Consider the following 25900-nt stretch of genomic DNA (forward strand, 5'->3'; position numbering starts at 1 on the left):
GCTCCTATAGCTGTATGGATCTGTTACTGCTACAGTTTAGTAGGATGGAGGCTCTATAGCTGTATGGATCTGTAACTGCTACAGTGTAGTTTAGTAGGATGGAGGCTCCTATAGATGTATGGATTCATTCGAATTTCTTGCGGCGTTCTGTGAAATGTAGTTGATCCGGAAACCTTCTTCATGCCTACTTTATTCCGGGGGATTTTCTTTGTGCCGTACCCTCAAGCCGGAAGTTGTTGGTATCCATGAAATATTTCATACGTAGCTAACTAACTGAATGGATGATTTATCGCCCATCTAATTGGGGTGCATTTATAACTAATGCCTTCCCCAAAAAGTCATAAATGAAGAAATTGGTGCCTCACAAGACCTAATACTAGTAACGACGTTATTCCCGGTAAGTGCCTATAGATGGCTAACGATGGTGGCTAACTACCTCTAAACCTGGCTAACGGGCTAGGTAGCTGGTTAGCAATAGCTCCCTGGCTTTCCAGCAAACAAGAATACATAGATAGTAGCTAGCTAGCTAACCGATAATGTAACGTTAGCTAGCTAATAACACAGCGAGACATCATAGCTACCTTTCGCTTATTTCGCCGTCTCATGAGTCAGTGGCCAGTTTACTCATGACAACAAAGCAATTGGCTAAGCAGAAACAAACTAGTAATTGGTTTGCGTGTCTAGTGGTTACCTTGTGTATTTCTTCTGACCAATTGGTTTTCTGTCCAATGTTGTGTGTGTGTGTGTAGCCGGCGGGTTGCCATGGCTACTAGGATGAAGTTAAAACTGAAGACTGTGTTTGTCCTCTACTTCATGGTCTCACTTATGGGCCTCATCTACGCTCTCATGCAGCTTGGTAAGACTGTCTATCTCTCCTTTCCTTGTCTTCTCTTTCCTCGTCACCTTTACTTGTATCCTGTCCACATCTCTCTTGGTTCCTTTCCCCGTGTCTCCTCTCCTTTGTTATCACTGACAGTCCTATGAAGTCCTCTTAGATCAGCAGTCTCACAGGAATGTATCACAAATCGTTATTGAGACAATCGTTGTTTGGTGAACATAGTCCTAACCAGAGCCATACCTTTACAAATAAGATATATAAATATATGGCTTTGGTCCTAACTAGCCTTTACTTCCATGAGATATTGTCCCAGGTCAAAAGTAGTGCACTGAATAGGAGACAGGAATTGGGCTGCATTTCAATTGACTGAATGGGAGACAGGAATTGGGCTGCATTTCAATTGACACCTTAACTGACTATATAACCTGTTTCTGTCCCCAGGCCAGCGCTGTGACTGTGCAGAGCATGACATGCCCAAGGACCGTACTATCTCTCGTCTGCGGGGGGAACTGCATCGGCTGCAGGAGCAGATGAGGAAAGCTGAGCCCACCAAACCCCCCCAGAAACTAGCAGTGAAACCGGCCCAACCCACCATCTACGTCATCACACCAACCTACACCAGGTAGGAAGATGGACAGAGAGAGACACACTACCGCCTGTTGTCTCTTCACTCTTTCTTTCCTTGCACCATCTCTAACATTCTCTCCATCCCTTTCACTAGGTTTGTCCAGAAAGCAGAGTTAACCCGGCTTGCCCAGACGTTCCTCCATGTCCCTCAGCTCCACTGGATCCTGGTGGAAGATTCTCCCCATAAAACCCCTCTGGTCTCAGGGTTCCTGGCCTCCAGCGGCCTGGCCTACACACACCTCCACACGCCCACGCCACGCGACCGCAAACTACAGGAGGTGGGTTCAGATCCGGTCGCTGACCAGGCACACTATTTTGCATGTCAGTCGTCTGCCAGATCTCACAATGCCTAGATAGCTAACTGCATTATATAAAGAAATCTGATGCACATCCTTATTTACTCACTTACAAACTCCTACAGGGTCTACATTTAAATTAAAACAAAGAATGAATAAAATTACCATATTGATTGATGGATTTATCATTTGATTTATTGATTGGTTATTCCCCCAGGGTGACCCTAGCTGGTTGAAGCCCCGCGGGGCGGAGCAGAGGAACGAGGGGCTACGGTGGCTGAGAGAGGACAGGAGGGGGCAGCCTGGAGCAGACACACAGCTGGGGGTGGTCTACTTTGCTGACGACGACAACACATACAGCCTACAGCTCTTTGAGGAGGTAGGAGTCAGACACACAGGATCTGGAGTCTTCTAGCTCTTCAACCCTGGGGCCTGTGCCAGCTAATTGTCCAAAATATTCTGATTTAACTTCTTCTTTTCAAGAAATAGACTTGGTATGGTATAATTGACTTGACAACCAACAAGACATATTGAAGTTTAGCTTTCAAAATGAATGTGGTATCCAATTGGTAGTAGTTACAGTCTTGTCTCATCGCTGAAACTCTCGTACGGGCTCGAGAGAGGCGAAGGTCGAGAGCCCTGCTTCCTCCGAAACACAACCCAACCAAGCCGCACTGCTTCTTGACACAATTCCCGCTTAACCCGGAAGAAAGCCACACCAATGTGTCGGAGGAAACAACGTACACCTGCCGACCGTGTCAGTGTGTACGGCGCCCACCACAGGAGTCGCAATGGGACAAGAACATCCCTGCCGGCCCAACCCTCCCTTAACCCGGACAATGCTGGGCCAATTGTGCACCGCCCCATGGGTCTCCCGGTCGCGGCCGGCTGCGACAGAGCCTGGACTCGAACCAGGATTTCTAGTGGCCACTCGGGATGCCATGAAGCACAAAATTAAGAGCTATATCTAACTGTTATATCACCCACTGGTGTGTTGCATTCTTGTTACAGTCAATTTTTAAACTAGTCAACATCTCTCTCTAGATGTGTGGTACCCAGCGTGTCTCTGTAACATCTCTCTCTAGATGTGTGGTACCCAGCGTGTCTCTGTAACATCTCTCTAGATGTGTGGTACCCAGCGTGTCTCTGTAACATCTCTCTCTAGATGTGTGGTACCCAGCGTGTCTCTGTAACATCTCTCTCTAGATGTGTGGTACCCAGCGTGTCTCTGTAACCTCTCTCTCTAGATGCGTGGTACCCAGCGTGTCTCTGTAACATCTCTCTCTAGATGTGTGGTACCCAGCGTGTCTCTGTAACATCTCTCTCTAGATGTGTGGTACCCAGCGTGTCTCTGTAACCTCTCTCTCTAGATGTGTGGTACCCAGCGTGTCTCTGTAACATCTCTCTAGATGTGTGGTACCCAGCGTGTCTCTGTAACCTCTCTCTCTAGATGTGTGGTACCCAGCGTGTCTCTGTAACCTCTCTCTAGATGTGTGGTACCCAGCGTGTCTCTGTAACCTCTCTCTAGATGTGTGGTACCCAGCGTGTCTCTGTAACATCTCTCTCTAGATGTGTGGTACCCAGCGTGTCTCTGTAACATCTCTCTCTAGATGTGTGGTACCCAGCGTGTCTCTGTAACATCTCTCTCTAGATGTGTGGTACCCAGCGTGTCTCTGTAACCTCTCTCTAGATGTGTGGTACCCAGCGTGTCTCTGTAACATCTCTCTCTAGATGTGTGGTACCCAGCGTGTCTCTGTAACATCTCTCTCTAGATGTGTGGTACCCAGCGTGTCTCTGTAACATCTCTCTCTAGATGTGTGGTACCCAGCGTGTCTCTGTAACATCTCTCTCTAGATGTGTGGTACCCAGCGTGTCTCTGTAACCTCTCTCTAGATGTGTGGTACCCAGCGTGTCTCTGTAACATTTCTCTCTAGATGTGTGGTACCCAGCGTTTCTCTGTAACCTCTCTCTCTAGATGCGTGGTACCCAGCGTGTCTCTGTAACCTCTCTCTCTAGATGTGTGGTACCCAGCGTGTCTCTGTAACATCTCTCTAGATGTGTGGTACCCAGCGTTTCTCTGTAACCTCTCTCTCTAGATGCGTGGTACCCAGCGTGTCTCTGTGTGGCCAGTCGGCCTGGTGGGAGGGATGAGATATGAGAGACCTGTGGTCGAGGGGGGGAAGGTTGTACGCTTCCATACTGGCTGGCGCCCCAGCCGCCCCTTCCCATTGGACATGGCTGGCTTCGCCGTGTCGCTCAAGCTGGTGATAGCCAATCAGGACGCATGTTTCGACGGCGACGCACCGATGGGGTTCTTGGAAAGCAGCTTCCTGCAGGGATTGGTTACCATGGACGAACTGGAACCTAAGGCGGAGAATTGTACTAAGGTGTGTGTGGGGGTGGGTGGGGGTAAGGAGGGGGGGAGAGAGAGTGGTTGCTAAAGATATAATAGAATAGTGGTGTTGAACCGGTGATGTTTTTAGTGTAGGGGGGGATGTTGGTGGTGTAGGGGGGATGTTGATGGAGTAGGGGGGATGTTGATGGAGTAGGGGGGGATGTTGATGGAGTAGGGGGGCATGTTGGTGGTGTAGGGGGGATGTTGATGGAGTAGGGGGGATGTTGGTGGTGTAGGGGGGATGTTGATGGAGTAGGGGGGATGTTGATGGAGTAGGGGGGATGTTGATGGAGTAGGGGGGATGTTGATGGAGTGGGGGGGATGTTGATGGAGTAGGGGGGATGTTGATGGAGTAGGCGGGTTGTTGGTGGTGTAGGGGGGCATGTTGGTGGTGTAGGGGGGGATGTTTAAACGTCACGTGTGTGATTGACAGGTGTTGGTGTGGCACACGCGGACAGAGAAGCCCAAGATGAAGCGAGAGGAAGCGCTTCAGAAACAAGGCCTGGGTTCTGATACTGCTGTAGAGGTGTGAGGACCGGACAACACATACAACTGCACACACACCAACTGCACACACAAACACACACACCTACAACTAAACACACACCTACAACTAAACACACCCACTACATCTGCTTTAAAACTTTCCATGCGTCTGAAAAAGGCTCCATGTATAGTGCAATACTTTTGTCCAGAGCCCTATGGGTCTCTCTAGCTGTAAGGGTTCACTTAATGGGTCTCTCTAGCTGTAAGGGTTCACTTAATGGGTCTCTCTAGCTGTAAGGGTTCACTTAATGGGTCTCTCTAGCTGTAAGGGTTCACTTAATGGGTCTCTCTAGCTGTAAGGGTTCACTTAATGGGTCTCTCTAGCTGTAAGGGTTCACTTAATGGGTCTCTCTAGCTGTAAGGGTTCACTTAATGGGTCTCTCTAGCTGTAAGGGTTCACTTAATGGGTCTCTCTAGCTGTAACGGTTCACTTAATGGGTCTCTCTAGCTGTAAGGGTTCACTTAAGGATTGGCCCCTTTTTTTCAATTTTCACCTAAAATGACATACCCAAATCTAACTGCCTGTAGCTCAGGCCCTGAAGCAAGGATATGCATTTTCTTGGTACCATTTGAAAGGAAACACTTTGAAGTTTGTAGGAATGTAGGAGAATATAACACATTAGATCTGGTAAAAGATAATACAAAGAAGGGGAAAAAAAGGTTTTTTTGTACCATCATCTTTGAATTGCAAGAGAAAGGCCATAATGTATTATTCCAGCACAGGTGCAGTTTAGATAATGGCCACTAGATGGCAGCAGTGTATGTGCAAAGTTTAAGTCTGATTGCATTTCTGTTCAATTTTTTGTATCAAGACTGCCCAAATGTGCCTAATTTGTTATTAATAACTTTTCATGTTCAAAACTGTGCACTCTCCTCAAAACAATAGCATGGTATTATTTCACTGTTATAGCTACTGTAAATTGGACAGTGCAGTTAGATTAACAAGAATTTAAGCTTTTTGCCAATATCAGATATGTCTATGTCCTGGGAAATGTTCTTGTTACATAGACTAATGCGATTAGCCTATGTTAGCTCAACCGTCCCGCAGGGGACCGGTCTCTCGAGCTGTAAGGGTTTCCCAAACCCCCCCCCCCCACGTTTAGGATTTTGCCCTAGCACTACACAACTGATTTTTAAATAACCAACTCATCACTAAGCTTTGGTTATTTGAATCAGCTGTGTAGATGTTAGGGCAAAAACCAAAAGGTGCACCCAGGGAAGGGGGGTTGGGAAACCCTGTTCCAGCTAGCTGTACTATGCTGATGCTGTATATGGAACTAACAAGATATTCTTAGTGGTACACTATCCTCTATATGTGTTTACGGAATAGGGTGGCATTTAGGATGCAGACACAATGTACATATTGTAAGATATTATCTCAAGACTGTTTTTAAGACCAGTCAACCTATTTAAATTTGTCGTAACTGTGAATGTGTTTTGTTTGTGTATGTAGTACCAGTCAAACGTTTGGACACACCTACTCATTCAAGGTTTTTTATTTTTTTTATTTACACTTTTCTACATTGTAGAATAATAGCGAAGACATCAAAACTACGAAATAACACAAATGGAATCATGTAGTAAGCCAAAAAAAATTAAATAATTCTAAATATATTTTAGATTCTTCAAAGTAGCCACCCTTTGCCTTGATGACAGCTTTGCACACTCTCGGCATTCTCTCAACCAGCTTCATGAGGTAGTCACCTGGAATGCATTTCAATTGACAGGTGTGTCTTGTTAAAAGTTAATCTGTGGAATTTCTTTCCTTAAAGTGTTTGAGCCAATCAGTTGTGTTCTGACAAGGTAGGGGTGATGTACAGAAGATAGCCCTATTTGGTAAAAGACCATGTCCATATTATGGCAAGAACAGCTCAAATAAGCAAAGCGAAACGATAGTCAATCATTATTTTTTAAGACATGAAGGTCAGTCAATCCGGAAAATTTCAAGAACTTTGAAGGTTTTTTGAAGTGCAGTCGCAAAGACCATCAAGCGCTATGATGAAACTGGCTCTCATGAGGACCACCACAGGAAAGGAAGACCCAGAGTTACCTCTGCTGCAGAGGATAAGTTCATTAGAGTTACCAGCCTCAGAAATTGCAGCCCAAATAAATGCTTCAGAGTTCAAGTAACAGACACATCAACATTAACTGTTCAGAGGAGACTGTGTGAATCAGGTCTTCATGGTTGAATTACTGCAAAGAAACCACTACTAAAGGACACCAACGATAAGAAGAGACATGAGCAATGGACATTAGACCGGTGGAAATCTGTCCTTTGGTCTGAGTCCACATTTTAGATTTTTGGTTCCAACCACCATGTCTTTGTCAGACGCAGAGTAGGTGAACGGATCTCTGCATGTGTGGTTCCCACCATGAAGCTTGGAGGAGGATGTGTTAAGGTGTCGGGGTGCTTTTTCTGGTGACACGGTCAGTGATTTATTTAGAATTCAAGGCACACTTAACCGGCATGGCTACCACAGCATTCTGTAGCGATATGCCATCGCATCTGGTTTGCGCTTAGTGGGACTATCATTTGTTTTTCAACAGGACAATGACCCAACACACCTCCAGGCTGTATAAGGGCTATTTTACCAAGAAGGAGAGTGAGGGAGTGCTGCATCAGATGACCTGACCTCCACAATCACCTGACCTCAACCCAATTGAGATGGTTTGGGATGAGTTGGACGGACTGCAGAGTGAAAGAAAAGCAGCATATGTGGGAACTCCTTCAAGACTGTTGGAAAACCATTCCAGGTGAAACTGGTTGAGGGAATTCCAAGAGTGTGCAAAGCTGTCAAAGGCAAAGGGCGGTTACTTTGAAGAATCTGAAATATATAATATTTTGATTTGTTTAACACTTTTTTTGGTTACTACATGATTCCATATGTATTATTTCATAGTGTTGATGTCTTCACTATTATTCTACAATGTAGAAAATAGTAAAAATAAAGAAAAACCCTTGAATGAGTAGGTGTGTCCAAGCTTTTAACTGGTACTGTATGTATACCGAGTGGTGTGTGTGTGTTAGGACTAGGGTAGCAGAATTCTGGGAACTTTCCCCAAATCCCCAGGTTTTCTAGAAGTGCCAGTTGGAAGATAACGGAGCATGAGTCGGGAACAAGCATGAAATCTGGAATCTTCCAACCAGGATTTTCTGGAAAACCGTAGTTTAGCCACCGTGTGTGTGTATATTAGTAGAGTACTTGGCAGTAGATAATGATACTAAGTGGTTGAGTGTATTGTGGTGCCTGTTGAATCTGTCTGTAAGAACGTTATTAAGTGCGTCCCAAATGGCATCCTATTCCCCTTTATAGTGCACTACGTTTGACCATGGTCTATAGGGCACTCCAAAGTAGTGCACTATATACAATATATAGGTTGTCATTTGGGAAGCGTTCTCAGTATTATGTGGCCGTTGTCTTAATTGTCCCTGCCTTGAAAATAAATACATTATTTAATCAGGAAAATAAACATCTTGTTGTTTGTGAAATTTTTCTTGACGTTTTTTGTCTTCTTCAGAGGAATTTCAGTAAATGACCATGTCTGGCTTTTGTCCAGTTTCACTGAACGGAGGCATTTTTATTAGGCTAGTGTCAGCGACTGTGAAAGACCACTAACCCACTTGTTCTCTGTGTGACTCCCATTTATAGAGAATAAAGACTAGGTAGTGACAACGATGAGCTGTCACTGTGGTGGTGAAGACGAGCTGTCACATTGAAGAAGCCAGTGAGAGAATCTACAGTCTTAACTTTTGTCTTTCGTTTAAAAAAAATCTTGTTTATTTTGGCGGTGAGCCGTCACTGTGGCGACGAGCTGTCTGCTGGAGGGCAACTTTCCTCGACTGTGTGTCCACTCCCTCTTTCTTCCTTGTCTCTATCTGACTGCCTTCATTACCCTGCTTGTCTCTCTTCCTCTGTCTTTTGCATAGTAAGGACCTATCTTTAACACCCAGTAGTCACACTCTGTATGACCATGATGGTAAACCCTGTTCATTGAGTCCCAAATGATGGCCCCCTATTTACTATATACAGTGAGCTCCAAAGTTATTGGGACTGTGACACACATTTGTTGTTGGTTTGGCTCTATACTCCAGCACTTTTGAATTTGAAATGATACAATGACTATGAGGTTAAAGTGTAGACTGTCAGTTTTCATCTGAGGGTATTTTAGTGAGTAGTGATGAGTGAGAAAGTTAGACGCACAAATATCATACCCCCAAGACATGCTAACCTCTCACCATTACAATAACAGGGGGGTTAGCATACCCCCAAGACATGCTAACCTCTCGCCATTACAATAACAGGGGGGTTAGCATACCCCCAAGACATGCTAACCTCTCACCGTTACAATAACAGGGGGGGTTAGCATACCCCCAAGACATGCTAACCTCTCACCATTACAATAACGGGGGGTTGCATACAAGTGTAACTTCATCACCTCACGTGCATCGCACAACAGAGACTGACCAATAGAACGCTATGGATTCACCAGCTCTCACTTTCTCCCGTCGTGCTGTTTACAAACACCTGACTGGCTCAACTGTTCTGGGGAGCTACGGTACTCTTCATATTTTGAAATACTGTGACAGGTCAAATGAAAACGCGACCTGCTTTCTCTCCTAAGGCAGTCCTCTCCAACCCTGATTCCTGGAGAGCTACCCTCCTGTAGGTTTTCGCTCCAACTCCAGTTGTAACTAACGTGATTCAGTGTACCAACCAGCTAATTATTAGAATCAGGTGAGCTAGATTAGGGTTGGAGCGAAAACCTACAGGACGGTAGCTCTCCAGGAACAGGGCTGGAGAGCCCTGTCCTAAGGTACTGTATTGCACTTAAAAAGTAGCTACAAATATTGAAATGTATTGAAAAACTAGAGAGAAATAGTTTTGACGGTATTGAAAATTGATCCCATGGCTTTTTCCAAATACCCCTGTATATACGGTGTACCGCCCAGGCCTAGTATGATATTTGTGCGTCAAACTTTCTCACTCATCATTATTCACAATTCATTCAGGATTATCCATAATCATGGTAGTGTTTAGAAACATTATATTCTTATTTACAATAAAAGTGACTCCAAAATGTTACAATACATTATTTACCTTTCATTTCAATTGGGCACAAAATAATCTGAAACACAACCAAAACAAACAGAAAATAGACCCCCAAAAATGTGTAGAATCACAAACTTGAAGTAGTCATTGAGTGTATATGGAAAATAGAAATCAAAACTGTATGGTCTTCAGAGATAGATGGTAGGGGTTGAGGGTAGCTGAAGGATGGGAGTAAAAACAAGATAACTATTGTAAAATATACTGTGTCTGTAAAAATGTATGTAGTATGTATAAGCTGGAAATAGAAGCCTAAGTGTTAGTTTAGTCCAGTTAGGGAGGGTTAGGGGAAAATAATAAAGGAAAATATATTGAAAACAAATTATATATATTATATTGAAAATAATATATGTATAATATATATATGGGGGATTGGAAATGATGCAGACAATGACATTGATGGAAGCCGCAATCTATTTGCTATGTTGAAGCTGATCCCCCCCCCCAAAATAGTTATATTAATAATACTTTAGGTCCCCTAAAGGGGAGGGGAGGCGCTATGTACAAAAAGTGCTGTAATTTCTAAACGGTTCACCCGATAACGATTAAAATACCCACAAATTAAAGCTGACAGTCTGCACCTTACCCTCATAGTCAATGTATTATTTCAGTGCTGGAATACAGACCCAAAACAACAAATGGAGCTGTAATGGGCCCATAGGGTTCTGGTTCAAAAGTAGTGCACTATGTAGGGAACAGGTTGCCATTTGGAACATAAACTCTAACTGGTGACTTAGTCTCTTCCTGTGTTCCGGAACCCTAATTTTCCTATAGCTTCTGAACACTACCTCACAGCTGGGTCTTTGATTGACAGCTGTTCCGCCCACTCCGGTGGGAGTGTGTAGTGATTATGACCATATATGGAATTTCAAATCCTCTCTCTCTCTCCTACTTCCCCTGAGGTGTGGGTGCGTTGTCAGGTGAGTAATCAGCCTAGTGGCCATGAATCAGATGACACACACACGGTTTGATCCTGTGATTCACACACTACATGTTGGATCACAGTCAGTGGCACACCACATCCTAACAGAGCAAGACCGTGCTGCCTCGTGTGTGTGTGTGTGTGTGTGTGTGTGTGTGTGTGTGTGTGTGTGTGTGTGTTAGATGTGGTAGAGACAAAGGGATAGGGTAATTATCTGAGTGGTAAAAAACCTGGGATGAAGAAAAACTCAGTGCTCACACCCTTGTTTACATCCCAAACACACATACCACATTCCTCTGGATACCAAAGGAGCGACACGAGTACTATTCAAATAACTCTTGTATATTAAATTACAAGTTTGTATTGTACGGTTTGATCCTGTGATTCACACACTAGATGCTGTGTTACACAGACCAAACTGACCCTCACACAAACCAAACTGACCCTCACAACAGACCAAACTGACCCTCACAACAGACCAAACTGACCCTCACACAAACCAAACTGACCCTCACAACAGACCAAACTGACCGTCACAACAGACCAAACTGATCCTCACACAAACCAAACTGACCCCCACAACAAACCAAACTGACCCTCACAACAGACCAAACTAACCGTCACAACTGACCCTCACAACAGACCAAACTGACCCTCACAACAGACCAAACTAACCCTCACACAAACCAAACTGACCCTCACAACAGACCAAACTGACCCTCACAACAGACCAAACTGACCCTCACACAAACCAAACTGACCCTCACAACAGACCAAACTGACCGTCACAACAGACCAAACTGATCCTCACACAAACCAAACTGACCCCCACAACAAACCAAACTGACCCTCACAACAGACCAAACTAACCGTCACAACTGACCCTCACAACAGACCAAACTAACCATCACAACTGACCCTCACAACAGACCAAACTAACCGTCACAACAGACCAAACTGACCCTCACAACAGACCAAACTGACCCTCACAACAGACCAAACTGACCCTCACAACAGACCAAACTAACCGTCACAACAGACCAAACTAACTGTCACAAAAGACCAAACAGATTTCTAGTTGCTATACATCTTAATCTGTTTATGTGTATACAATAGTCTAATGTGCCTGATTTTAGTTCTGAGTGCTGAGATTACCACACGCACACGAGTAGTTAGATATACCAATTAGTGCAATGTAACAACAGTTGCTATACCATCAATCTAGTTATGTGTGTACTATATATCTAAAGAGAACATGTTGATTATGTAAGACATCTACTCAGGATGTTCCGTGCAACAGTTAGTATGATCGTCATGATTGTTCAGAACTAACTACAGTACTGGGTATTTATGTGTGTCGGTGGATACATTCCTACACAGTGCATTACTTTTGACCAGAGGGCCCTAATGTAATTATCTCTTCTATTCCCTATCTATCTGTGTTTGTGTCCGTGTGTACGTCAACCAGTCCTCCATCAGGCTTGTGAGTGTCAGAGAGATAGTGTGGGTGTTTTTTTTTTCTTCCTCTGGTGACAGCAAGTTCAGGCAGGGTGTGTGACGGAGGAGAAGATATGAGAAGAGTTCCCAAAGCAACAGGCACTCAGAACACATAGAGAAGATCACCCAGGAACACAGAGGCACAGAGACACGGCAGGTAAGAGAGCGCTCTCTCATCTCTCCTTCTCTCTTTCATCTCTCTCACTCTGTACTTTCCAGTATTCACTAAAGCATGTTAGTTATTTATAAATGCCGTTACGTTGTACTGACTGAGTAATGTGTTGGGAGTTCTGATTTACCTCCATGTTAAACCAATATTAGCGAACTTGACAAAAATCCACAGAAGATTTTCGAACCAGACAAGCATTTGTACATCTCTAACCAATCACATGGTTCACATGTTACAGTTAGTGAAACAGAAGGTAACGTTTAGACAACTGTTTTACAGATTTATGAGTTTTCATATGAATATCTATCTGTATATATCTGTACGTATATATATATATATATATATATATGTCAATGTTAATTACCAATCAAATGGTTCACATGTTATAGTTAGTGAAACAGAAGGAAACGTATAGATACTGTTTTACATATCTATGAGTTTTCATATGAAATGGTTTGACAACAGTCTGAGTTAATTAACATTGACATAGATATACAGACAGATATATACAGACATATCTACGGACAGACATATACAGACAGACATACAGTTATGACCTGTTTTTGTCATGGAGATAGTCATGATGTGACTCATAGGTCTACGTTCCAATGGCACCCTATTCCCTATTTAGTGCATTATTTTTGAGCAGGGCCCATTAAAAGTAGTGCACTACCTAGGGAATATGATGCGTGGAAGCTGGCAGTGTTTGAGGCTCCAACTAGAGAGCAAAGAGTCAAAGTCTGAGTGAGTCTGGAACCAGGAGTCTCTGTTATCTCCGTCATAAATTGAACACACAGAGGCGGCACACAGACACACACAGTGAACTCTCTGTCACCCAGATGAGATGATGTGACAGAGAGAGATGGAGTGACAGATAAACACACAGATAAATATTATCTGACACATTACTGTTGTATCTCATCCAGCACAATGCTTCTTTTTGTCTTATTTCATACTGAATCAAAAACCACCCCATCCACAATCTCTGGTGTGTGTGTGTGTGTGTGTGTGTGTGTGTGTGTGTGTGTGTGTGTGTGTGTGTGTGTGTGTGTGTGTATAAACTGTCTATGGAATTCTCTAGTACAGAGCATCTATCTGGAAGAACTACATAAAGACATGAATCCCTTTCTCTCTCCCCCTTTTCTCTCCCCCCCCCTTTCTCTCACCCAGCTTTAAAGACATAAAAACAACAACAGAGAGATACGTTGCATCGCGAAGGAGAAGAGAAGGAGAGAGACAAAAGAAAGAGAAGAGAAGGAGAGAATAAAAAAAATAAAAGATGGCGATCGGAAAGAGTCCCAGAAACGGTTCCGTCAGGTCTCCAAAGTACCTGGACAAGAGTTCTGGGTTCTACGGTCGCCTGGATGAGCCCGAGATGGGAGGAGAGGAGGAGGAGAGGGGGAGAGAGGAGGACTGGGGGGGATCGTACCCAGCCACAGAGCTCTCTAAGGGGGGAGAGACGGACCAGGGAGAGCCTGGGGTGTTTGACTTCAACCAGGGAATGATGGGAGATGACGACACCACTCTCCTCCGAAGGAAACCCAGCCGGCTCAGCTCCCGCTGGAGAAGAAGCTCCAGGAAGGCCAAACCCCAGGCGATCTCCCCTAGGCAGGGGGACCAGATTCTGGGTACGGAGATGGAGGCCCCTGTCCTGGAGGTCACCGCGGTGGAAGTGAGAAGGAGCCGCTGGGGGAGGAGCACCGGGAAGAAACAGGGGGCCGAGCCCCAGACGGTCTCCCCCAGGGAGGAGGGCCCGATCCTGGGTACGGAGATGGAGACGCAGACCCCTGTCCTGGAGGTGGAGGTGAGGGTAGAGACTGAAGAAGGACAGAGGGAGAAAGAGAGGAGAACAGAAGAGGAGAGGACGCTGGTCCACTTTGCGAGCCGAGAAGAAGCGGATGACCAGGTTCTGATAAAGGACAAGAAGAGAGGGAGGGAAGAAGAGAAGGAGGAGGAGATGAAGGGACAGGAGGAAATGAAGGTGATGAGGAAGAGAAGCACGCTGAAGAACTACCGCAAGGTGAGAGAACGAGAGAGGATGGTAGTGTGCGTTTTGCCTTCCAGGTACACTTGGAAAACCTCCACTTGTTATTGTTGTAACAGCAGCAGCAGAATCCAGGTTTACCCTTCCTACCTAGTTCCATTTTAACAGAGGACAGGACACGGATTACTTAACACATTCTCCCCCCCCCCCCCTGTGGAATTCTCCCAGAGGGAGGAACAATGTGTTAAAGTTCCACGTTCCACAGTTACATGCCAAGAACAGCAGCCAGTAATTAGTCAGTTATGGAAACATTTATATGACCCTCTATGCCCATATTATTAACGGTCTGGTCAGAGTCCAATGACTGATCTGTGTACGTCACCCACCCCATGAGCTCAAATGATAAATTAACTCTGAAGGCCATTTTAAAATCTATTTCTTATTTTATTCAGTTGATAGACAGTTAGGTCTAATGTGCCAAAAACAAAGACAGATATTATAGCTATAGTAACATTATCGCTATAGTAACATTATCGCTATAGTAACATTATCGCTATAGTAACATTATCGCTATAGTAATATTATAGCTATAGTAACATTATCGCTATAGTAATATTATAGCTATAGTAATATTATAGCTATAGTAACATTATCGCTATAGTAATATTATACGTAGCTATAGTAACATTATCGCTATAGTAATAGTCCCAGGACAACTCCTTAGCTAGTATCAGGTGACACACCTGTTCTCCCCACCTGCGACCCTCTCCTCTCTTCCCTTCCCCTCCCTAACCCTAACATATTGTCTGTTTGCTTTATGAATCCATCCCCCTTTCCTCTCCTCCACATTGGGAAATGTTCCCTCCCTCCCTCCCTGTTGATCTGTCGCTCTCTTTATCATCTGCCTTCCTCCTCTCCTCCCACTCTTCTCCCTCTCATCCCCCTTCCTTCACGTCTCCTCACACATAATTTAGGGACAACCCTGGGCCTTTCTCCTCCCCCTGTCTGTCTTTCTCTTTCTTCTCCATCAGCGGGGAGAACACACACACACACACACACACACACACACACACACACACACACACACACACACACACACACACACACACACACACACACACACACACACACACACACACACACACACACACACACACACACACACACAGGTGTCATTCCTGTGCCTTACTATCTGACCACAGATCGTTGTTTGAGAGCACTAGTGATCATCCCTCGCTCCTACCCAGAAACCACCAGGCCAATATTCCTTCCTGATTACACAGAGGTCAGGGGGTCATGTCATAAGAAAGAGACCAGGATGAACACAACATATAACTACATCAAATGAATAATGATACACATCCACCCTGAACACATAAACTGGGACGTCCCAAGTTATCTTGTTCTGGTCTTGACTGGATTATGTTCCAATTGAAATGTTTTCTTTTGTGAATACATTTTGTTAACAATGTTTTTATCAATATCAATCAAACAATGTTTTCTGGTCACCTGTATTGATTATTCATTCTATCCCCTTCAGACTTTCGACCGAGTGTTCCGTCGAGGGTGGGAGACCTTCGTCACTAACCTGTACAGCGTGACGCTGACACCTGACTCATCACCACCACCACCATCAAGGGAAATGCACCATTCCTCAGCATTAGCAGAATACAGATAGGATTCACAAACCTGTTCATCTAATCTGTAAACTGCAATTGTTCCAATCAGGTTATGTAACGCCCATATTGTAATTTGAGATTGAGGCTGGCTTGGACAGAGTGTTCCGTTTGTGTTCTCAACGCAAATGACCTGTGTTCACCTCAATGTATGGTTCAGTTGATTAATCAATCAGTGATATTGATCTAGTACATACTGGTTTATCAATGATCAATATGAACAGCACACGATTAACACCAGGAAGTACACAAAGTTTAACTCATTCCTATTCTGAATTCCAAATAGCACACTATTGTACAAATGCACTAAATAGGGAATGGGTTTAATACTTCCTCACAGGGTGAGGTTCAACCTCTCTGGAGGACCGTCTGTATGGTGGTTTCAGTGTTGTGCAACCTGAGGGATGTTTCACTATCCATGTGCCTATTGAACGTAGCCCAAGATGAGACCTGATAACGTATGTTTCACTATCCATGTGCCTATTGAACGTAGCCCAAGATGAGACCTGATAACGTATGTTTCACTATCCATGTGCCTATTGAACGTAGCCCAAGATGAGATCTGATAACGTATGTTTCACTATCCATGTGCCTATTGAACGTAGCCCAAGATGAGACCTGATAACGTATGTTTCACTATCCATGTGCCTATTGAACGTAGCCCAAGATGAGACCTGATAACGTATGTTTCACTATCCATGTGCCTATTGAACGTAGCCCAAGATGAGATCTGATAACGTATGTTTCACTATCCATGTGCCTATTGAACGTAGCCCAAGATGAGACCTGATAACGTATGTTTCACTATCCATGTGCCTATTGAACGTAGCCCAAGTGTGTTGTTTGTTTCATAAAAGGAGAACGTTTTCATACTATGAAATTAACTAACTATGGGGGACATGAGGGTACGAAATAACAGTCTCAGACTTTGGTCCTCTGACTTTGTCTAAAAGGAGGTTGCGCACACAAACACATTTAATACATTATTTATTAATATTAATTTATTTACTATATGATCACTTTTCACACTTTTCTGTGGAATCTCTCTCAATAATATCTTACCAAAGAGTTTATTTATTGTTAATTATTGGCTTAAATGGCAACATCCAATCTCTCTCTTGCAGCATTGAAGTCAAGCTCAGAATCATATGAGAGCTATACTGAGCTAGTGGAGGGAAAAAAATGTCTATATTGTATGTGAATGACTAAATTGTTATGATATTTGTTTAAAAATCAATGCTTTGATTTAATTTTGCCATCTTGTAGCCTTTGTCCTAAAATAAAATATGCTTTACAATAAGATCATTTCTCAAATATATTTTGTTCTTCATCCTCCTAAGAAAATAACGTTTTTGGTCAGCTGTATACTGCCCTACAAAGGCAAAAGGCAGTAAATGCTCATTAGCTTTAGCCTCTGGCACGCCAGGGTGAATTTGGGATGCACGTCTAACTGACTTGTCAGCTGGCTATCGATCGTGTGGTGTAACGTTACTGATTCAAATAACACATTGAATGTCTGAATAAAATTATAGGGATTATATTCATTATAGGGGTAATAGATTGAAGCTAGTATAAATGTATTATCGCTTTTTATTGGAGCAGGTGGCACAAATATATTGCTTCGTGCTAATTTAGGTAGGTTTTTTACATTTTGGTCAGCTCTAGCTAGATGGCTGTCACTGGCTGTGTGTGTGTGGTGTACTGGTTCAAAGAAACCATCAGATGAAATTTCAGAATATAATTCATTATTGGGCTAATATATTGAAGTTAGTATCAATTGCAGATATCTTATGGGAGCTGGTAGCATTGTTAGTCTATGCTCGCTAGCTAATTAATTATGTTCTCAGATCTACTTAGCTAGCTAGTTCTTACCAGTGTCTGGATGTCGGCGTTTCAGAGCAAATTCAACCATCCTTTCCACCCGGGAATGCTGTGGCCATGATGTTGTATCCCTAGATTAGCAATGTACGTGTGTGTAGCTGTCAGTCAGTGTCATACAAATTTGATTGTATCACTATCAGAATAAAATAATATGATATCAAGGTAAAAGGCATTAACTGCAGCCAAGGGCCGGTTAAAACCAAGTTATAATGCAGTATGTTATGTTACAGCAATTTACCTTAGTTTCACAGTAACCTTTTGCGGTTACTGCTAATATGAACCCCCATTTTCTCCAAAACACAATACACTAGAGGCAGGATACTTGTCCACACAATTAAGTGTCATTAACTAATTTTCGACCAAAATAGCAGTTACTGCCTTTTTGCTTGGTAGGGCAGTATAACGATATCAAAGATGCCAAATGAAATAAATGAAGCCAGCCAGTGTACCAGCCATGTCGCGACACGATAGAACGTTTATCGACAGCGCCTAGCGACTGTTACTACAGTATTTAAGTAACCAATAAAAATGCACAATGTTATATTTCTTTGACTTCATTGGCACATTCAAATAAAAAAGTATTTTCCATCGAGAAAATGATGCAGTAGCTAAACTGTTTCAGTTGATACTTTTACAAATTCTGCTAATAATATCTCTGTTGATTTGACCGGCGATGATGAGTTGCCGTCGTCATTTGATACTCTGCATCCTCTTATTGCTATTTGATGAAGGTAAATAACTTTGTTAATAATTAATTGGCTAGCAACATTTGCTAACGTAAAGTTAGCATAGCTAAAGGTTTTTGATAGCTAGCTAAGTGTCACACTCAGGCTTGCAAGACTAACGCGTAACGTTAGCTGTGATTGTTTGAAAAAGAAAGCTGTCAGATTAGCTCGAAGAAAATACCAGTTATTATTGCAATTGAACTGTGTGGAAATGATGATGCTTCAACTGGCCATAAAATATTACACAAACACCGCTCTATTATCACTCAAACACAATATAGCTAATAATATATTGTGTCAACAGTCACAAGCAATAGCCTATGTTGTGTCAATGATGTAACGTTAACGTTGTCTACTATATTAGATGTTGTCATTTATGTTTCTTTTTTTTTTAATTATTTTGATTATTAATCCCAGGCCCGTCCCCGCAGGAGGCCTTTTGACTTTTGGTAGGCAGTCATTGTAAATAAGAATTTGTTCTTAAAACTGACTTGCCTAGTTAAATAAAGGTTAAATAAAAAGTGTTGTAGTAGCTAAGCATTTAGCCATACTTAGCCACTACTTAGCCAGATATTCTGTATTCTTGCCTAGTCAGAGTATGGCTCAAGATTATGATTCTCAGTCACATCCAAACCAGCCCACTACAGTACAGTCATTGTTTCTCCCCTCCTCTCCTGTAGGGTCCCTGAGGTACATCCCATTCCCAGCAGCACCCCTCATCCCTGCTGCCTACACCTTGGAGCCACAGGGAGACCTCTCAACAAGCCAAGATGTCCTCACTCCTTCCCCATCACATCTTCTGACCCAAACTCACCACAATCCAACAGCAGCATCCAAAGACCAGCGTAACACACCATCCCATCAAGATATTATTGATCTATCTGGATTTTCAACCATTGGCGATACTGACCACTTTGACTCAATATCCACAACTTCTCCAAGTGGTGGTCTCAAATTCAATGCCAGCCGGAATGCCAGTCAACTTATCAATGATCAAGCATCATCATCATCAGCTCACGATATTGGCTACACTCAACAGATAGACAACGAAACTAAAATGGCGACCGCTAGTGGTTGTAATAACAGCAGTGATGTTACACCTTCCTCTTCTTCTGCTATTTCTTATTCCGACCTAAACAACTCTTATGATGGAATCAACGCTAGCCAGATCAACGCTAGTGGCCACACTGAAGATCTCTCTGTGACTTTGGAGGACTGTCCTCATCCGAATGGATCTGTGGTGGTACTGGAAACAAGTGATCCGTTAGCTGATCTAAACGTTGATCCTATGTCAGCCCCTGATGTCATTGACTTCTACACTCATCGGACAGATTCTGTCTCCGTCACCGATGACCTTGCAAACACTAGTCTTAGTTTACATCGTAACAACACTAACGTTACTGTCACAGTAGATACTAGTGCAGTTGTTACTGAGACGGCAGCGCAGGCTGAACCGACCACAGACGTAATGCTGGGCCTGGAGGAGGAGGAAGAGCGGGAAGAAGAAGAGGAGGAGGAAACCAGTGGCCATCTTAATACTACTCAGGATGCTTCACTCTCAGACCCCCTGATCGACGATATTAATCAGGCTTATGACTCAACAGGTGACTATAATGTTAGCGCTGAGGCTAATGGCTCTGTGATAACAGGTGACTATAATGTTAGCGCTGAGGCTAATAGCTCTGTGATAACAGGTGACTATAATGTTAGCGCTGAGGCTAATGGCTCTGTGATAACAGGTGACTATAATGTTAGCGCTGAGGCTAATAGCTCTGTGATAACAGGTGACTATAATGTTAGCGCTGAGGCTAATGGCTCTGTGATAACACGTGACTATAATGTTAGCGCTGAGGCTAATAGCTCTGTGATAACAGTAGACTATAATGTTAGCGCTGAGGCTAATAGCTCTGTGATAACAGGTGACTATAATGTTAGTGCTGAGGCTAATGGCTTTTTGATAACAGGTGACTATAATGTTAGCGCTGAGGCTAATGGCTCTGTGATAACAGTGGACTATAATGTTAGCGCTGAGGCTAACAGCTCTGTGATAACAGGTCACTATAATGTTAGCGCTGAGGCTAATAGCTCTGTGATAACACGTGACTATAATGTTAGCGCTGAGGCCAACTACTCGTCCTCAGTTGCTATTAGTGGCTTCAGCAACAAATTGTACTTAATAAGAGAAGAAGCAAATGCTCACAATGAAAGTCAGGAAGCCGTTACCCTTTCCTCTTCCGCCATTGGCTACACTGAATATGAAGATTCCATCGAAGCGACCAATGACTACCAGAGTACTGTTACCAGCGGAGACGAAGGAACAACATCACCCACGGTTACTAGTACCAGCGTGGAGCGGAGTGGCGTGAATGAGAACCAGAAAGTGCTTCCTATTGCGGCTCCTATGATTGGCTATCCTTCTGTGGAGTCTGAGGATTCTGATGAAAGCACCACAAAGTCAACTGTTGTGCTGAACTATATTGACTATATTGACTCTGAACCTAGTTACTCTAACCACTATGTGAATGTAGCCAGCAGTGAAAAAGCTGCCCACTCTTCATCCTCCTCCTCTCCTCTTGAACCTGACAGTGACCACCTCCAATCTGATGATGATGCTGAACTAGCGGTACTAGGCTCTGGGTTGGAGGAAGAGGAGGAGAATAGGAGTGGAGAGAACAACTGTAGCAGCTGTAGCTATGGTAACACCACCGCCAGTGCCAGTCACCATCCCACCACCACCATTGACAACACTGACTATGATTGGGGCTCGGCTGAAGTCAGTACGACAGGTAACCAGGGTAACAGCACAGCAGACATTGAAGTCCCAACTGAAGTTAGTAGGATTGGTCGGGAAAACAGCAGCAGCATCTCCATGGTACCCTCTGCTGAAAGCCCGGTCAGCTCTGTCCATGGTAACCCCACAGTCATTGTTCTATCTGACTACGGTGACATCACCACTACTCTGACCCCCACCAACCGTACCAGAGAAGGGGTTATTGTGAGTACCACCCCCACCGCCGTGCTTGAGGAACCCACAGGAGAGAGCCGACGTGGGACTGCACGTTCTCCCAGCAAGGCCCTACCCTCCACCACCACCAGTCTGGAAGCCAAAGAGGAGGAGAAGGACCAGAAAGCGTCTGATGCTGCAAAGAAGGCAGTGTCATTGTGGAACAGGGGCCGTGCGTCGTGGCCTCGGTTTCCATGGATGCGCAGGTATTAGAACTACGGAACTCTGGGACCGGAACAGTTCTGAGGGGGAACAGTTCTGAGGGGATTAATGAAAGATAAGAGATTAACATTTGTATTGTTTTTTTAGATGTTGACATGGATACAGTAGTTTGGGTGTTTAATGTTCTTCCATGTCCAATATGTTGTTGTACATTCCTACAATATATATATTTGAAATATATAGTCCTCAATAGTTACTTGTGTGTTGTGTTGGTCTTTGTCTGAACTGTGTTGTGCAGCATGCCTGCTACTCCCATCATTACACAGAACAAGCATAGAGTCTATACCACCATCTACTGGATATATGTAGGAAGTTGTTCAATTAAATGTCCTGTATTGATCATCAGGTTTACAACAACACACATACCATAAGGAGAAGGTATGCCATTGTATTTATCCTTCATTTATTCAGGAGATCATATTGAGATGAGCACTCCTTTTCCAATGAGACCTGAGTATATAATGAAAAGCAATGAATGCTCACCGAAACAACATGAGAAGTAATTCACTTACACCACAGTTATACATTGTATATGGCTAGACGTAGGTCTATATACCGTAGAACAAATCTTTAGCTACAATGTTTTAGCCTGGTCCCAGACCTGTTTGTGCTATCCTGTTTGGCATGGCAAGGAGTTGTTGACATGACAGCACAAACAGATCCGGGACCAGGCAGGCTAACAATCTGAACTGTAGCCTCTGAAACCACACTGAATGACTGGGCCTACAAATCACTTCACGTATTAGATTACAGATGAAGACAAACCAAATCAATATCGGACGTCTGAGACATTTAAATATCTGGCGGAAATGCCGGACAACAACAAAAAAAAGTATTAAAAACTACAAGGAAATGTAATGTATAGGTTAAGTTATATCTTAACAGGAGTTGTGCTTGGGAAATCAAAAAAACATGAAGGAATGCTATAGTGCTGTGCCTTTCTCCAACTAAGATAATAGAAGCCATGTATACTTGTTCACAGTGCCTCTCCAGCAGATGAAGTATGGTATTGCAGTGTCCCTCCATCCCAATTCTCCTGTATGGTATTGCAGTGTCCCTCCATCTCAATTCTCCTGTATGGTATTGCAGTGTCCCTCCATCCCAATTCTCCTGTATGGTATTGCAGTGTCCCTCCATCTCAATTCTCCTGTATGGTATTGCAGTGTCCCTCCATCTCAATTCTCCTGTATGGTATTGCAGTGTCCCTCCATCCCAATTCTCCTGTATGGTATTGCAGTGTCCCTCCATCTCAATTCTCCTGTATGGTATTGCATTGTCCCTCCATCCCAATTCTCCTGTATGGTATTGCAGTGTCCCTCCATCCCAATTCTCCTGTATGGTATTGCAGTGTCCCTCCATCCCAATTCTCCTGTATGGTATTGCAGTGTCCCTCCATCCCAATTCTCCTGTATGGTATTGCAGTGTCCCTCCATCTCAATTCTCCTGTATGGTATTGCATTGTCCCTCCATCCCAATTCTCCTGTATGGTATTGCAGTGTCCCTCCATCCCAATTCTCCTGTATGGTATTGCAGTGTCCCTCCATCCCAATTCTCCTGTATGGTATTGCAGTGTCACTCCATCCCAATTCTCCTGTATGGTATTGCAGTGTCCCTCCATCCCAATTCTCCTGTATGGTATTGCAGTGTCCCTCCATCCCAATTCTCCTGCATGGTATTGCAGTGTCCCTCCATCTCAATTCTCCTGTATGGTATTGCAGTGTCCCTCCATCCCAATTCTCCTGTATGTTATTGCAGTGTCCCTCCATCCCAATTCTCCTGTATGGTATTGCAGTGTCCCTCCATCCCAATTCTCCTGTATGGTATTGCATTGTCCCTCCATCCCAATTCTCCTGTATGGTATTGCATTGTCCCTCCATCCCAATTCTCCTGTATGGTATTGCAGTGTCCCTCCATCCCAATTCTCCTGTATGATATTGCAGTGTCCCGCCATCCCAATTCTCCTGTATGATATTGCAGTGTCCCGCCATCCCAATTCTCCTGTATGATATTGCAGTGTCCCGCCATCCCAATTCTCCTGTATGGTATTGAATTGTCCCTCCATCCCAATTCTCCTGTATGGTATTGCAGTGTCCCTCCATCCCAATTATTCATGATAAAGTCCCCTCAAAAACACTGTAGGGTTAAAGGATAGGCAGCCCACAATTACTTAGTGCAATTCCGTTGCTATGGAATTTCAACAGATTCAGATTTTCCACTCAAAATGTATGCCAAAACAAAAATCGTTGATTTCAAAGTTTAAAAAGCCATACAACTCTATGCACAATAACTACTTTTAACAATTTACACTGAACATTTTACAAAAACACATTTACTGGAAGAACTGTGAAGATGCAAAGTTTGGTAACAGAATTTTGGTAAAATCCCCCTCAGTGTGTTCATGTTTTCCAAAAACTCTTAAATATGTGCATAAAGAATCGGGTGACAACAAATTTTGGTAAAGCCCACTACAAACTACCCCATAGTGGTAAAGCCTACTACAAACTACCCCATAGTGGTAAAGCCTACTACAAACTACCCCATAGTGGTAAAGCCCACTACAAACTACCCCATAGTGGTAAAGCCTACTACAAACTACCCCATAGTGGTAAAGCCTACTACAAACTACCCCATAGTGGTAAAGCCTACTACAAACTACCCCATAGTGGTAAAGCCCACTACAAACTACCCCATAGTGGTAAAGCCCACTACAAACTACCCCATAATGGTAAAGCCTACTACAAACTAACCCATAGTGGTAAAGCCTACTACAAACTACCCCATAGTGGTAAAGCCCACTACAAACTACCCCATAGTGGTAAAGCCTACTACAAACTACCCCATAGTGGTAAAGCCTACTATAAACTACCCCATAGTGGTAAAGCCTACTACCCCATAGTGGTAAAGCCCACTACAAACTACCCCATAGTGGTAAAGCCCACTACAAACTACCCCACAGTGGTAAAGCCCACTACAAACTACCCCATAGTGGTAAAGCCTACTACCCCATAGTGGTAAAGCCCACTACAAACTACCCCATAGTGGTAAAGCCTACTACAAACTACCCCATAGTGGTAAAGCCTACTACCCCATAGTGGTAAAGCCCACTACAAACTACCCCATAGTGGTAAAGCCTACTACAAACTAACCCATAGTGGTAAAGCCTACTACCCCATAGTGGTAAAGCCTACTACAAACTACCCCATAGTGGTAAAGCCCACTACAAACTACCCCATAGTGGTAAAGCCTACTACAAACTACCCCATAGTGGTAAAGCCTACTATAAACTACCCCATAGTGGTAAAGCCTACTACCCCATAGTGGTAAAGCCCACTACAAACTACCCCATAGTGGTAAAGCCCACTACAAACTACCCCACAGTGGTAAAGCCCACTACAAACTACCCCATAGTGGTAAAGCCTACTACCCCATAGTGGTAAAGCCCACTACAAACTACCCCATAGTGGTAAAGCCTACTACAAACTACCCCATAGTGGTAAAGCCTACTACCCCATAGTGGTAAAGCCCACTACAAACTACCCCATAGTGGTAAAGCCTACTACAAACTAACCCATAGTGGTAAAGCCTACTACCCCATAGTGGTAAAGCCTACTACAAACTACCCCATAGTAGTAAAGCCTACTACAAACTACCCCATAGTGGTAAAGCCTACTACAAACTACCCCATAGTGGTAAAGCCTACTACAAACTACCCCATAGTGGTAAAGCCTACTACAAACTACCCCATAGTGGTAAAGCCTACTACAAACTACCCCATAGTGGTAAAGCCTACTACAAACTACCCCATAGTGGTAAAGCCTACTACAAACTACCCCATAGTGGTAAAGCCCACTACAAACTACCCCATAGTGGTAAAGCCCACTACAAACTACCCCATAGTGGTAAACGCCTACTATAAACTACCCCATAGTGGTAAAGCCTACTACCCCATAGTGGTAAAGCCTACTACAAACTAACCCATAGTGGTAAAGCCCACTACAAACTACCCCATA

General features: G+C 43.7%; 3 protein-coding genes across 4 annotated transcripts; all 3 read left to right on the top strand.

Annotated features, from left to right (window-relative positions):
• The first annotated feature begins 206 nt into the window (after positions 1 to 206).
• Positions 207 to 8173, top strand: b3gat3 (beta-1,3-glucuronyltransferase 3 (glucuronosyltransferase I)). 2 transcript variants are annotated; one of them, XM_071378578.1, is made up of 7 exons: positions 207 to 397; positions 750 to 856; positions 1280 to 1460; positions 1560 to 1743; positions 1979 to 2140; positions 3858 to 4148; positions 4590 to 8173. In XM_071378578.1, exons 2-7 carry the CDS (start codon positions 763 to 765, stop codon positions 4686 to 4688), a joined length of 1011 nt encoding a protein of 336 aa, XP_071234679.1. In that variant the 5' UTR covers positions 207 to 397; positions 750 to 762; the 3' UTR covers positions 4689 to 8173. The 2 variants fall into 2 exon arrangements, with proteins under 2 accessions (XP_071234679.1, XP_071234680.1); XM_071378579.1 differs by lacking the exon at positions 750 to 856.
• A 3460-nt stretch (positions 8174 to 11633) lies between these two features.
• On the top strand, positions 11634 to 17360 carry LOC139561461 (WD repeat-containing protein 87). The gene is made up of 3 exons (XM_071378587.1): positions 11634 to 12386; positions 13569 to 14418; positions 15923 to 17360. The coding sequence occupies exons 2-3, from the start codon at positions 13678 to 13680 to the stop codon at positions 16058 to 16060; spliced, it is 879 nt and encodes a 292-aa protein (XP_071234688.1). The 5' UTR covers positions 11634 to 12386; positions 13569 to 13677; the 3' UTR covers positions 16061 to 17360.
• Positions 17361 to 18404: 1044 nt separating this feature from the next.
• On the top strand, positions 18405 to 22086 carry LOC139561429 (uncharacterized). Its single transcript, XM_071378507.1, has 2 exons — positions 18405 to 18670; positions 19345 to 22086. Exons 1-2 carry the CDS (start codon positions 18613 to 18615, stop codon positions 21879 to 21881), a joined length of 2595 nt encoding a protein of 864 aa, XP_071234608.1. The 5' UTR covers positions 18405 to 18612; the 3' UTR covers positions 21882 to 22086.
• Positions 22087 to 25900: the final 3814 nt, after the last annotated feature.

The sequence above is a fragment of the Salvelinus alpinus genome, chromosome 31 (genome assembly GCF_045679555.1).
Source record: "Salvelinus alpinus chromosome 31, SLU_Salpinus.1, whole genome shotgun sequence".
Lineage (NCBI taxonomy): Eukaryota > Metazoa > Chordata > Actinopteri > Salmoniformes > Salmonidae > Salvelinus > Salvelinus alpinus.